Source organism: Tachyglossus aculeatus, chromosome 5 (assembly GCF_015852505.1).
Source record: "Tachyglossus aculeatus isolate mTacAcu1 chromosome 5, mTacAcu1.pri, whole genome shotgun sequence".
In the NCBI taxonomy this organism is placed as follows: domain Eukaryota; kingdom Metazoa; phylum Chordata; class Mammalia; order Monotremata; family Tachyglossidae; genus Tachyglossus; species Tachyglossus aculeatus.
In genome coordinates, this window is record NC_052070.1 from 72,121,591 (window position 1) to 72,134,983 (window position 13,393).

At 46.4% G+C, this 13,393-nt stretch overlaps 1 protein-coding gene across 7 annotated transcripts in view; it reads right to left on the minus strand.

Annotated features, from left to right (window-relative positions):
- Positions 1-13,393, minus strand: part of CELF6 (CUGBP Elav-like family member 6) — a 199,406-nt gene that overhangs the window by 14,440 nt on the left and 171,573 nt on the right. For 5 of the 7 annotated variants that reach the window (XR_005451109.1, XR_005451110.1, XM_038747440.1 and 2 more), the window contains 5 exons: positions 11,266-11,410; positions 10,163-10,312; positions 7,467-7,529; positions 5,989-6,069; positions 4,117-4,260 (listed from right to left, as the gene is read on the minus strand). Coding sequence is in view for 5 of the 7 variants with exons in the window: in XM_038747440.1 (XP_038603368.1) it covers positions 4,117-4,260; positions 5,989-6,069; positions 7,467-7,529; positions 10,163-10,312; positions 11,266-11,410 (583 nt within the window). In the remaining 2 variants the exon portion in view is untranslated. The remainder of the gene's footprint in view (positions 1-4,116; positions 4,261-5,988; positions 6,070-7,466; positions 7,530-10,162; positions 10,313-11,265; positions 11,411-13,393) is intronic. The other 2 variants (XM_038747441.1, XM_038747439.1) reach the window with 2 other exon arrangements.

The window sequence follows — 13,393 nt, forward strand, 5'->3', positions numbered from 1 at the left end:
CTTAAATCCGCCCACTCTTCCCTATAATGTTGTGTATGCCCATGCCCCTTCTCGAGTCTCCAGTGCCCACCTGTCTCCCCACCCCAGTCTACTCGAGCAGTGGACGGCCTGCTCTCTGGGGCCTAGAACCTCTCTGCTGGTCCTACTTTGGGATCAACCCTTCCTTGACCCTAAGGAGGAGCGCTTAGAACAGTGCCCAGCACACAGTAAGTGCTTAACAAACACCATTTAAAAAAAAATAAAGAATCCAGGGTTTCCAGGTGGCAGTTGAGAGAGAAAAGCTGTGGTGGTGACTTCCTCTAAATTATAAGCTCATGGTGCGCAGGGAATATGTCTGTTATATTTTGTTGTAATAATAATAATAATAATAATGGCATTTGTTAAGTGCTTACTATGTGCAAAGCACTGTTCTAAGCGCTGGGGGGGATACAATGTGATCAAGTTGTCCCACATGGGGCTCACAGTCTTAATCCCCATTTTTACAGATGAGGTAATAGAGGCTCAGAGAAGTTAAGTGACTTGCCCAAGGTCACACAGCAGACTTGTGGTGGAGCTGGGATTCGAACCCATGACCTCTGACTCCAAAGCCCGGGCTCTTTCCGGGCTCTTTCCACTGAGCCACGCTGCTTCTCTACATTGTACTCTCCCAAGTGTTTAGTACAGTGCTCTGCGTGCAGTAACCGCTCAAGAAATACAATTGATTGATTGATTGATTGATTGCTCTCTCCAGCCAGCTTGCATGGGGACTTTTAGTTGTGTCGAGCAAGTGACTTTAATGAAGAATTTGCAATTTCTGGTTAGGCCCATTAGATGGCAGGCATTTATCTCTGATTGGTAGAAGGTTGCAGTCAGGGTCTGGTCAGCATGGGGAAAGGATGCCCCTGAACAGGTCAGATCTACAGAATGCAGTGGAGGATTTAGATAAGTGGACCAAAAAAGGGGAGTTTTTAAGATAATTGAGGCAAAAGTCAGCTTTTACTTGAATCATCTGCAAAATTGTCCCAATATTTCTTTAAAATCATTATGGAAGTACTCTACTAAATGCCACTATTTACATCTGTAGCCGTTGCACAGATTTATTATTTTTTTTGTGGTATTCGTTAAGCGCTTCCTAAGCACTTATTTGTACTAAGCGCTGGGATAGATACAAGCTAGAGAAGTAGCATGGCTTAGTGGAAAGCGCACACGCTTGGGAGTCATAGGTCGTGGGTTCTAATTCCTGCTCTGCCACTTGTCAGCAGTGTGACTTTGGGTAAGTCACTGAACTTCTCTGAGCCTCAGTTATCTCATCTGTAAAATGGGGATTAAAATTGTGAGCCCCACCTGGGACAACTTGACAATCTTGTGTCTCCCCCAGTGCTTAGAACAATGCTTGGCACATTGTAAGTGCTTAACAAATTCTGTCATTATTATTATTATTATTAATCAGGTTGAGCCCAGTCCATGTCCCACGTGGGGCTCTCAGTTTGAATTCCTGTTTTACAGATAAGATAAGTGAGAGAAGTTAAGTGACTTGCTCAAGGTCACACAGCAAACAAGTGGCAAAGCAGGGATTAGAACCCAGGTCTTTCTGACTCCCACGCCCATACTCTATCCACTAGGTCAAGCTGCTCCTCAGTTTTTTCAAGAGTTAAATCATATGTCCTCCAGATTTTTACCATTTGTAAGATACATTCTTTATAATGGAATCGTTATATGTCAGGTTGATTCATATGGCTAAAGAGTAATTTTTATAATAATAATAATTATCATTTTCCATGAGTCTTTAGATATGAATCACTATTTTTAAATTATGGATACACAGAAACCATGAAAGCCCATGAAATTCCCCTCTAAACTGTAAGCTTGTTGTGGGCAGGGAATGTGTCTGTTATATTGTTGTGTTGTATTCTCCCAAGTGCTTAGTATATTACTCTATACAGTAAGTCCTCAATTAATACAATTGATTGATTGATTGATTAAAAACCTATGAGGTAAAGTCTGTTTTCCTCTTCCTTTTCAACCAACCAAGGTATCCATCAATCAATAGTATCCATCAATCAATAGTATCCATCAATCAATAGAATATGAGAGCCTACTGTGTGCAGAACATCCTCCTCCTCCTCCTCCTCATCATCATCAATGGTATTTATTGAGCATTTACTGTGTGCAGAGCACTGTACTATGCAGAGTACTGTACTATGCAGAGCTCTGTACTAAACACTTGGGAGAATACAATAAAATGAACACAGAACTAAGGGCTCCAGAGACTATAATTGGGTATGATTGAGGGATTGTGTTTCAACTTTCATTTTCAACTTTCCTAACAGGGCAGCCTAGCTTAACAAAAGAATGAAAGAGCTTTCCTCAGGAGGATATCTGGATTCTAAATTTGTCATGGCCAGGCTGGTCACTTAATCTCTCTGAGCCTCAGTTTTCTTATCAACAAAATAGGATTAATCATCTGTCTACTTCACAAAGATCCTGTGGAGCATAATTAAGTCAATATACCATATTTATTTGTATATGGGAAGCATTTTCAACACCAATTTTTGGATATTAACTCGCAAGCATGGGGAATAAAAGTGGGCAAATGGAAGCTATTACAGTATTAAAGTTAGTGTTTGGCTCCTACTTGAAGTTGCCCTTTGAGTTTCTTGGAAGACAGATGCTAGGTGAGTTCCAGCTGTTATCAATTTCTCTCTGGCTAGTTGACAGAGGGACCATGAGGTGCCAGATTGTGACTTGGCCAGCTGAGAGAAAGATCTGAATGAAAGTGTTGGGGGAAAGCAGACCTACTGAGGAATAATAAAAATCATAGGATGAGCAGCAATCTGCACAAGCATTTCAGTTGGCATGTGAAAATCGGCAAAGTATTTAGTCAAGGCTTTGACACATAGGTGTAAATGACAAGGAAGCATTTTGAAGTGTAGGGTGTGAGTGCACATTTTTCTCCCAATCATGCCTATTTGGCATGATTTAGCTCCAAGGCCCTACTGAGAGCTCACCTCCTCCAGGAGGCCTTCCCAGACTAAGCCACTTCCTTCCTCTCCCCCTCGTCCCCCTCTCCATCCCCCTCATCTTACCTCCTTCCCTTCCCCACTGCACCTGTATATATGTCTGTACATATTTATTACTCTATTTATTTTACTTGTACATATCTATTCTATTTATTTTATTTTGTTAGTATGTTTGGTTTTGTTCTCTGTCTCCCCCTTCTATACTGTGAGCCACTGTTGGGTAGGGACTGTCTCTATATGTTGCCAACTTGTACTTCCCAAGCACTTAGTACAGTGCTCTGCACATAGTAAGCGCTCAATAAATACAATTGATCGATTGATTGATAGATTTGGAAAAATGTCTCCAAGTCCATTTAGCAAATGATTTTCAAAAAAAAGTAAGTCTATCAAAAAACAAGCACAGGACTCTGTGAAACCACCTAGTGGGAAAGAGCATGGAGCTGAGGATCAGGAGTCCTGCGTTCTAGTCAGCCATCATACTGTACTTACTGTGTGCGGAGCACTGTTCTAAGTGCTTGGGAGAGTACAATTTCACAATAAGCAGAAACATTCTGCCACTTGCCGGTGAGCGCTTGGGCATGTCATTTTACCTCTGTAAACTAGGGATTAGACACCGGCTTTTCCTAACTCTTCTAATTATCCTGTTATGTTATTTACCCCAGTGCTTGGCATAGTGTTGGAAACATGGTAAGACCTTATTCAATACAATAATTATTATCGTTGGTAGTCAACAAAGGCTGGATGATGATCTGTTACTGTTATTAGTGATGAGAAAAATAGCAATGATGCGTCTACCTGAAGGGGATGGTCATCCCTGGCTGGGACCCCTGGCTCTCTCTGCCAGCCCCACCCAGGGTGACAAGCACCCTCACTTAGGTGAAGCAGCGACCACTCAAACATTTAATTGGTTTACAATCGGCCTCGAGGGAAGCTCTGAGAGAAGTGGTTTCAGGCCATGAAATGCTCATCCCTGGAGGCACCTGGGTGAAATGGGAATCCAAGTTACCTTACAGTGAGTTCGCCTTTCACTCCCCCAAATCGAAATGGTGGAAGGGGAGGAGCTGAGGGCGTGGGTGAGTTCTTCCACAGTAGCGTGGGGAGTCCCATGGTGACTTACCAAAGCATTTACTCTGGTTGGTGGCACGATCAACAAAGACTTTGGCAGAGATGACATTGCCAAAAGGCAAGAACATCTGCATGAGCTCGGCATCTCCGAACTCCTGGGGCAGGTGATAAATAAACAGGTTACAGCCTTCGGGACCTGAGGCGACACACAGGCACACACAGAGGGACAGCCACGGGTTAGCTGAAGGTCCCAGATGCCCCACAGTGGGGTGGATACCGCCCCATCTTAACTCTGCTAGTCCACCTGGAGGCTGGATAGGAACCCCCTGCCTCCAGTTGGTCCCTCCAGCGCTCCCTCGATGCGCCCCTCCTAGAGGCTATTGGCCCAGACTTTGACCCCCTGATCATGGTTGCAATTGGTCCCTCGCCCCGGCTTCAGTTTGGAGAACCTGCTAAAAATAGTGCGCTCACCAGCTGTGAAGGAGCGGCTCCCCTGCCCCCCGTTCCCACACTGCCATTCCATGGTCTGGGGGCTCGGAAGCCTGGGGGAAGCAGGGCCATCCCAGCCTTCCTGCCATGTCCCCACCCAATGCCCCACCTCTTTCCTTCCCTCACCATGGCTTAAAAATCTGCTGCCTATGTCCTGGGCATAGTGGGGGCCCTGGGTATTGGATTTGGAATTCACCCCGACGGAGTGCACAGATGCCCACATTTGACATACTCTTACATGCTCGACATTCCTGAATTCAACAGGCAACTTTAAGCAAACTGCATGCGAATGGAGACATCCCAGGATTAACTGAAAACATTCTCATTACAAACCACCAACTAGGCACTCACCCGTCTGCTCAGCCCTTCTGCTTCCACGCCTCAGAGGGCTGGATGTTACCCCTTGTCCACCTGCCCACCGGCTCTTCTGCTCATCCGCTTCATTGGACCGCTCTTTCTCTCTTCCCCACCCGCCCTACACCCCTCTCCACTCCTCTTCTGACCATCCATTGTCCATTTTCTCCATTTCCCTTCCCTTTTTCCATTCAAATCCATCCCCATAGCAACCCTTTGTCGATCACTCCACTGTTTCTGGCATCATCTGTCTTCCCACCCACTTTCCTCTTTCCACTCGCCCTTCCTCCTCCATATCCACTTTCCCTCTTGTGTCCATTGAAACCCTTATCTCACCATGGATCATCTGGTCAGCCAATTACCTCCCTCTTCCTCCATCCATCACTCAAGCCATCATTCTTGCCTTCCTTCTCCCCCCACCTAATCACCTATCCATCTTGCTGTCCAACCCTCCATCCTGGGAACCAGATACTGACAGGTAGCACATGAATAAACAATGGCACCAGTAATTCTTTTTGCCCTTGGGGTCAGGCTGTGGTGTTTTGGGTAACCTGTCTATGAAGATCTTTCACACGAACGTTATTGTTCTTTGACTACAGAGGTGAGTGCTCTCTCTACCTCTCACTTTCTCTTTTTCACTCTTTCTCTCTCATTTATCTCTTGTTCTCTTTGTGCGTCTCTTTCTTTCCCCTATCCCTCACCCCACTCCTCCATTATACAGGTTCTCTGGGTAATTCTGTTGAGTAACCAACAAGTTCAATTCTCTCAGCCTGGAATGGATCCATTTGAGACTAGGGTTTTTCAGAACAGTCTGACAGGAGAACCAACTCGCCTCTCTGACCCTATTAGATCAGCCCTGGCCAAAATCACATAGAACACTTCTCTATCGACTTCTATCCATTCTAGCTCTGCAGATCTTGGGGTCCCTAGAAGGGCCTACATCCCCTCACAAATCCATTAGGGCCTGAACATGTTTGCTTCAGAGTTTGCCCAGCTGCTGTCTCTCAGTTAGCCTGCTGAGGTGCAGAACGGTGTTTCTCTCTCCTCAAAATGCACACCACCTTGCCAGCATCTTGCTTACCTTCTCTCTGCTGCTGTGGAATGATTGGGGCTTGCTGGGGAAAGGCTTGGCTGATTGGTGCATAGGCGGCTGGGTATGCTGCTGGAACACAAAGAGGGAAATGATCAGGGCTGCGGGGCAGGGCTAGGCCAGGGCTTTGAACAGTGAACTCCACACCAAGCAGAATCCACAAGCAACTTTTCCCTCAGCCCCTCTCTCCTTCCCCAAGTCCTGAATAGTGCCTGAAACTCCCTCGTTCCTGATCTCTCCTGCCTCAACTCAGTCCTTCTTTCTTCAGCCCATGAAATCCTCTCTTCTCTCTGGAGAAGGAGGGCCTCATCCTCTGGTGTCCATAGACCAAGAGTTGGGGAACAAGAGCTGAGGGGAGCTTAGAGCCCTGAATTTGAAGGCTGCTGGGAAGGAGGAGACCTCTGGATCATTCCCTAGCCCCCCAGAGGAATTCCTTTTCTGACCCAAATCCGCAGACAGCCAACACTCTTTTAGGTAATAAGCTAAGGAAGGACTGTCTCTATTGGCTTCAAGAATCTGAGGCAATGCATGGCTAGTTCCAGCACCAAAAACCAGTGCAAGGAGCCCTAATATCATCAAGTCCAGATTAGCAGACTATATTTGGCCTATTCTGGCTCCCAGCTTGATCACCGCAATCTTTTGCCAGAATGGAGGTCTTCAGGACATTTCCTCCAGGTGTTACAGGGAGAGGAGCAGCAAAGAGCTAATAAGGTGTGAGCTGCTAATCAGTTGGTCTAGCAGGCCAATCAGAAGGGTCCGTGAAGATGTCATCTTGTGAAAAACACCTTTCTGCATGCCTTCCAAGAGGGCTAGCAAATCTTCCTACCACTAGCCAACAGGGCAAGATGATCAACACAATTTTGACAAATTGATCTTGGCTTAGCCCCGGTAGGCTGGACTATTCAGCGGAGGAGCTCAAATTAGATTGGACCTCAGAAGAACCATCTTTCTTCCTCATCTCTGACCCCAAATTTTGTATTTATTCCTATGGCTGACCCTGGTGTATGGTAGAAAAGTAGGACGTTCTCTGGCCAAAGTGCCTCCTGGGTTTGCTGCGATCCCATTTATCTCTTGGACAAGAAAGGTGAAAAGCGTGGTAGTGAGCTAAGGGACGATAACCATTTGAGAGGCCTGAAGAAGTTGTTTTCAGAATTTCAAAGCTCTCTCTGCCCTTACTGGCTCCTACTGAGGCCAGAGAGTCACAGAATCCCATTTTCTGCTCAAGGCTCCAACTTGGAAATAGCAGTAGCTGGGCTGGGCCTCTTAGGTCCAAATGCCCAAGACTGTCTAGAAGTTGGATAAGTGCTGACTATTTCACCTCCATAGCCTTGGATTTCCTCAGAACCTTATAAACCACCCCTCTGGCCCCTTCACCCTCCCTTTTCCCACCCACCCACCTTCACACACTGAAAGAGATAGGGCAGAGCAAGAAGGTGAGGGATGGATAATGAAAAGGCAAAGGGTGAGACCTGCATAGTGCTGCATGCCCGCGTAGGCCTGCTGGAGAGGGTCAGCCACACTGGGGCTTTGAGCTGGGAAATCAAAAGGAAGAAGAGGGAGAGAGTAAGCGAGAAGTCCTCAAGAACTGTTGTCATGTGCTTCTGCCGCACTCTCCCAAGCGCTGGGGGTGGTACTCAGCAAAAAGTAGGCCCTCAGTAAATGCTACTAACTGGAGAGGAACTGCCCAGGCAGAAAGGATGTCTCCTTGAAGAATCTTTGTCCTGATGTTGTGGCCCTCATTTCCTTAATGCACGTCAAGGATCAATAAATCAATTTGTAATAATAATAATAATAATACATTGTGGTATTTGTTAAGCATTTACTATGTTCCAGGCACTGATTAAGCGCTGGGGTAGACACAAGGTGATCAAGTTGGACACAATCCCTGTCCCACAGAGAGTTCACAGTCTTAATCCCCATTTTACAGATGAGGTAACTGAGGCACAGAGTAGTGGCTTGCCCAAGATCACATAGCTGATGCTTGGAACAGTGCCAGCGCTTAGAACAGTGCTTTGCATATAGTAAGCGCTTAACAAATACCATCATTATTATTATTAGAAACTTCATCCTTCAGACTGCCAGGCCTATGCTCTATCAACTAGGCTGCGCTGTTTCTCTATTGAGTGTTTATTATGTGCAGAGCACTGTACTAAGTGCTTGGGAGAGTACAATACAAGAGAATTAATGGACTTGTTCCCTGCCCATCATGAGCTTACAGTCCATGCTCTAGGAAGAGTCACTGCTGGTCTGGTCCCCAGCTGAGTCTTACCGCAGTTGGAATTTACAGGGCAATCTAGAGGCAGGGAAGGTTTTTGGAACAGGATGATCTCAACTGCTCTATGTCCACCCAGCAGAATGTTCTCTCCGTCCCCACTATCAATCAATTAATGACATTTATTGAACACTCACCATGCGCAGAGCACTTTACTAAGTGCTTGGGAGAGTACAATGCTACAGAATTAGCAGGCATGTTCCCTTGCCCATAATAGTCTAGAGGGGGAATAATTAAGAATAACTGATGTCTGCCGCCTCCCCCATTAAATTATACATGCCTTGAATATTTTGCTTCCTGGTCACCCTTCTAACTTCTTAGTACTCCTCTGCACACAGTGAACTAGCAATCCCAGTGAGAAAGAAGGACGCCCCCGTCAGCCTGGCCCTAGAGGTTGGGGGCTACATGAAACTGTTTCACCTGAACCAGATGTCATTGGAAAACAATAATAATTAATAGTTGTGGTATTTGTTAAGCACTTACTGTGTGCCAGGCACTGTTCTAAGCACTAATCAGGTTGGACACAGTCCATGTCCCACGTCAGGCTCACAGACTTCAAAACTCCCATTTTACAGATTGGGTAACTGAGGCACAGAGAAGTGAATTGACTTGCCCAAGGTCACACGGCAGACAAGAAGCAGAGCTGGGATTAGAATGCATGACCGTCTGAATCCCAGGTCAGTGTTTGGACTCCCATGGGCCCAGGCTTGATTTTCATGCTTTGCTGACACTACAGTCTGTTATCTTTGGCAAACTTTAAGTCTCTCTGCCCAAATCTCTACTTGATATTAATTAATTGTGGCATTTGTTAAATGCTTACTATGTGCCAAGCATTGTACTAGAGAAGCAGCGTGGCTTAGTGGAAAGAGCACAGGCTTGGGAGTCAGAGGATGTGGGTTCTAATTTCGGCTCCGCCACTTATCAGCTGTGTGACTTTGGGCAAGCTGCTTAACTTCTCTGTGCCTCGGTTACCTCATCTGTAAAATGGGGATTAAGTCTGTGAGCCCCCTGTGGGACAATCTGATTACCTTATATCTACCCCAGTGCTTAGAACTTGGCACATAGTAACAAACAAATGCCACAATAATAATAACAATAATAATTATGTTGCCAACCTGTACTTCACAAGTGCTTAGTACAGTGCTCTGCACACAGTAAGTGCTCAATAAATACAATTGAATGAATGAATGAATTACTAAGCTCTGGGGTGGATACGAGCACTGTGAGAAGCACCGTGAGAAGCACTTAGAGAAGCAGCGTGGCTCAGTGGAAAGAGCACGGGCTTGGAAGTCAGAGGTCAGGACTTCTAATCCCAGCTCTGCCACATGTCTGCTGTGTGACCTTGGGCAAGTCACTTCACTTCTCTGAGCCTCAGTTACCTCATCTGTAAAATGAGGATGAAGACTGTGAGCTCCACCTGGGACACCGTGATCACCTTGTATCCCCCAGCACTTAGAACAGTGCTTTGCACATAGTAAGCGCCTAACAAATGCTATTATTCTTATTATTATTATACAAACAATTGGAGTTGGACACAGTCCCTGTCTTGCATGGGGCTCACAGTCTTTACAGATGAGGTAACTGAGGCACAGAGAAGTTAAGTGACTTGCCCAAGGCCACACAGCAGACAACTGGCAGAGCCGGGATTAGAACCTGTGACCTTCTGACTCCTAAACCATGCTTTATCCACTATGCCATGCTGCTTCCATAGCATTAGCTGTTTGAAATTGGATCTCGAGAGCCCCACCTTGCTGTATTCTCCTTCAGCCCTAGGCTGGGGGTCACTTTGGTTTGGGACATTTTTAAGCCAGTGACGCTCTCCTGCTCTCCCTCTCCCTCCCCCTCTAAACAGGGAATTAGGCCCGGGTCTCTTCTCCAGTTTGCCTCTCCTACCTGGGTATGGGTGGATGCCATTGGCATAGATGGTCTCTGATGCTGGTTGCCCATTAGTTTGGGGAGGGAGGGGACTGAATCCATTGACACCAATGGGCGTGGCTATGCTGGGGACCGTGGCGGTGCTGATTCCTGGAGGTGTGCTTGTACCTGGAGCAGGGAAGGGTGAGGAGAAGAGGAGTGGGAGAAAGGAGGCAGAGTTATCAGAGAGGCAATGGAAATGACTGGAGAAAATTGCCCAGTGAAGTGGGCTGGAAAGAGGGATACAGCTCCTCCTTTGAGAAGTCTGCCTAGCCTCCTGCTCCGGCTTTAGAATAGATGCAAGGATGGGCTGAGCAGGGCAGGTAGCGAATGGGGCTTTGCCCCTGTGAGGGAGCTGAGCTGGGGAGTGCAGAGGAATTTTTGATGGAGACACACAAATTTAATGCTGTGGGTCTGTTTCTAAATGGCCAGCCAAGGGGAGTGACTGGCAAGGGAGATGGGGCAAAGAACAGAGCCTTCTCCTTCTCACAACCACCCTTATTTCCAGACCTGCCAAGTAATAATAATAATAATAATGGCATTGGTTACATGCTGACTATGTGTCAAGTAGTTGGAGAAGCAGCGTGGCTCAGTGGAAAGAGCCCAGGCTTTGGAGTCACAGGTCATGGGTTGAAATCCTGGCTCTGCCAACTGTCAGCTGTGTGACTTTGGGCAAGTCACTTCACTTCTCTGAGCCTCAGTTACCTCCTCTTTAAAACGAGGGATTAAGACTGTGAGCCCTCCGTCGGACAACTTGATCACCTTGTAACCTCCCCAGCACTTAGAACAGTGCTTTGCACATAGTAAGCGCTTAATAAATACCATTATTATTATTACTGTTGTAAGCACCGGGGTAGCTAATCCAGTTGGGCACTGTCCATGCCCCAGTAGGGCTCACACTCCTTATCCCCATTTTATAGATGAGGTAACTGAGGCACAGAGAGATTAAGTGACTTTCCCTAGGTCGCACAGTTTACAAGTGGCGGAGTGGGGATTAGAACCCCGGTCCTTCTGACTCCCAAGCCCGTGCTCTATCCGCTATAGGAGTAGTGGGGAGGGGGGAGGTGGCAGGCAACGGTTACCTGATGAAGGCGTCATGGGTGCGGCCACTAGGCCGCTGACATTAAAGGCCGCCATCTGCTGCATTTGAGCAGCGGCGATGGCCGCCATGGGGTTCAGGCAGGTCCCTTGTGCTGCAGCCATCAGAGCTGCCTGCTGCTGCAGTATCTTAAAGAAAAAAAAAAGGAGGGACAGAGAGAATAAGGAAGGGTGGTCCTCATGAAGCATGGAGGGAGAAGAAGAGGGGAGACAGGTAAAAGAGGAATAACAGGAAAGAAGAAAAAGACAATGGAAGTAAAGGAAGGAAAGGGGAGAAAGAAAGAGAGAAAAAAGAGAGAGGGAGGGAGGAAGAGAGATGGAAAGAGGGAGAAAAAATAAGTTAGCTTCTCAAGTTAATGTCTATTTCCCATCTCATTATTATTATCATTAATAATAACAATAAATTGTGATATTTGTTAAGTGCTTAGTATGTGTCAAGCACTGTACTGCGGTGTACCTGCACTGTACCTTTTAGACTGTGAGCCCACTGTTGGGTAGGGACTGTCTCTATATGTTGCCAATTTGTACTTCCCAAGCGCTTAGTACAGTGCTCTGCACAGAGTAAGCGCTCAATAAATACGATTGATGATGATGATGTACTGAGCACTGAGGCTTAGTACAAGGTAATCAGGTCCCACATGGGGCTCACAGTCTAAGGAGATGGGAGAACAGGTGTTGAACCCCTATTTTGCAGATGAGGGAATTGCAGCACAGAGAAGTGAATTGACTCGCCCAGGGCCGTATTGCAAACAGATGGTAGAGCTGGGACTAGAACCCAGATCCTCTGACTTCCAGGCTGGTCGGCTCTTTCCATTAGGCCATGCTGCTTTCCAGGAAATAACTTATTTAAGTCCGACTCCTATGGGCCGACCAGGGTTCCTCCCAAGACATCAGGATATTAGCACACTACCATCGTTTGTTCTACAAAGGCCTGAAATCTTATTTACCTTCTCAGCATGCAATTATGAAACAACTCTAATGATTCCTGAGGTCAGTAGATGGAGAGAAGGAAGGACTCTAATAATAACTACACTACTTGTAAAGCACTTTACTACAATGCCAAGCACTGTACTAAATGTCTAGATGGATACAACATAATCACGTTAGACACAATTTTTGTCCCACATGGAGCTCACAGTCTAAGGGGGAGGGAAAACAGGTATTTAATTCCTACTATACAGAAGAGGAAACTGAAGCACTGAGAAACTAAGTCATTTGCCCAGCGTCATGGAGCAGGCAAGTGGCAGAGCTAGGATTAGAACCCAGGTCCCCAGACTCCCTGTCCAGGGCTCTTTCCATTTAGGCCACACTACTTCTCAATCCCAAGAAGCTCGTGAGAGCTTGGTTCCAAATCCCCCTGCACTATTATTATTATTACAGTATTTGTTAAATACTTACTATGTGCCAGGCACTATTCTAAGAGCTGGGGTAGATACAAGTGGATTAGGTTTGATACAGTCCCTTTCCCACATGGGGCTCACGATCTAGGCGAGAAGCAGCATGGCCTAGTGAATAAAGTATAGTCCTGGGAGTCAGAAGGACCTGGGTTCTAATTCCCACTCTGGCACTTGTAAGCTGTGTGACCCAGGGCAAGTCACTTAATCTCTCTGTGCCTCAGTTACCCCATCTGTAAAATGGGGATTAAGGCTGTGAGCCCTGTGTGAGACAGGGACTGTGTCCAACCTACTCAATTTGTATCTACCCCAGCGCTTAGTACAGTGCCTGGCACATGGTAAGAGCTTAACATATACCATTAAAAAAAGTGAGCACTAGTGCACAGTCAAAGTACACTAGGGACAAAAATGAAAACCAGCATGATCACTGCTGCCTTGATCTGCCCCTGATCTCTGGGATGGACCCACTGCCCTTGATGAGTCTGCAAATGAAGATCCCCAGCAAGGAGAGGGTCACCTGTGGAAAACTGAGGCTCTGGAAGACAGAGGGGAAGAATTTTACTGGCCTGGGGTCTGAAGGACACTGGGCTAGACTAAAATGAAATCATACTGTGTGTAAGAATGAATTCCAACAAAAATAGGAAATAGCCTCCATGCCCTGGCTCTGTGTTTCTTCAGGCTGCTAACATCTCATAGCCATCAGATTGACTGAGGCCAA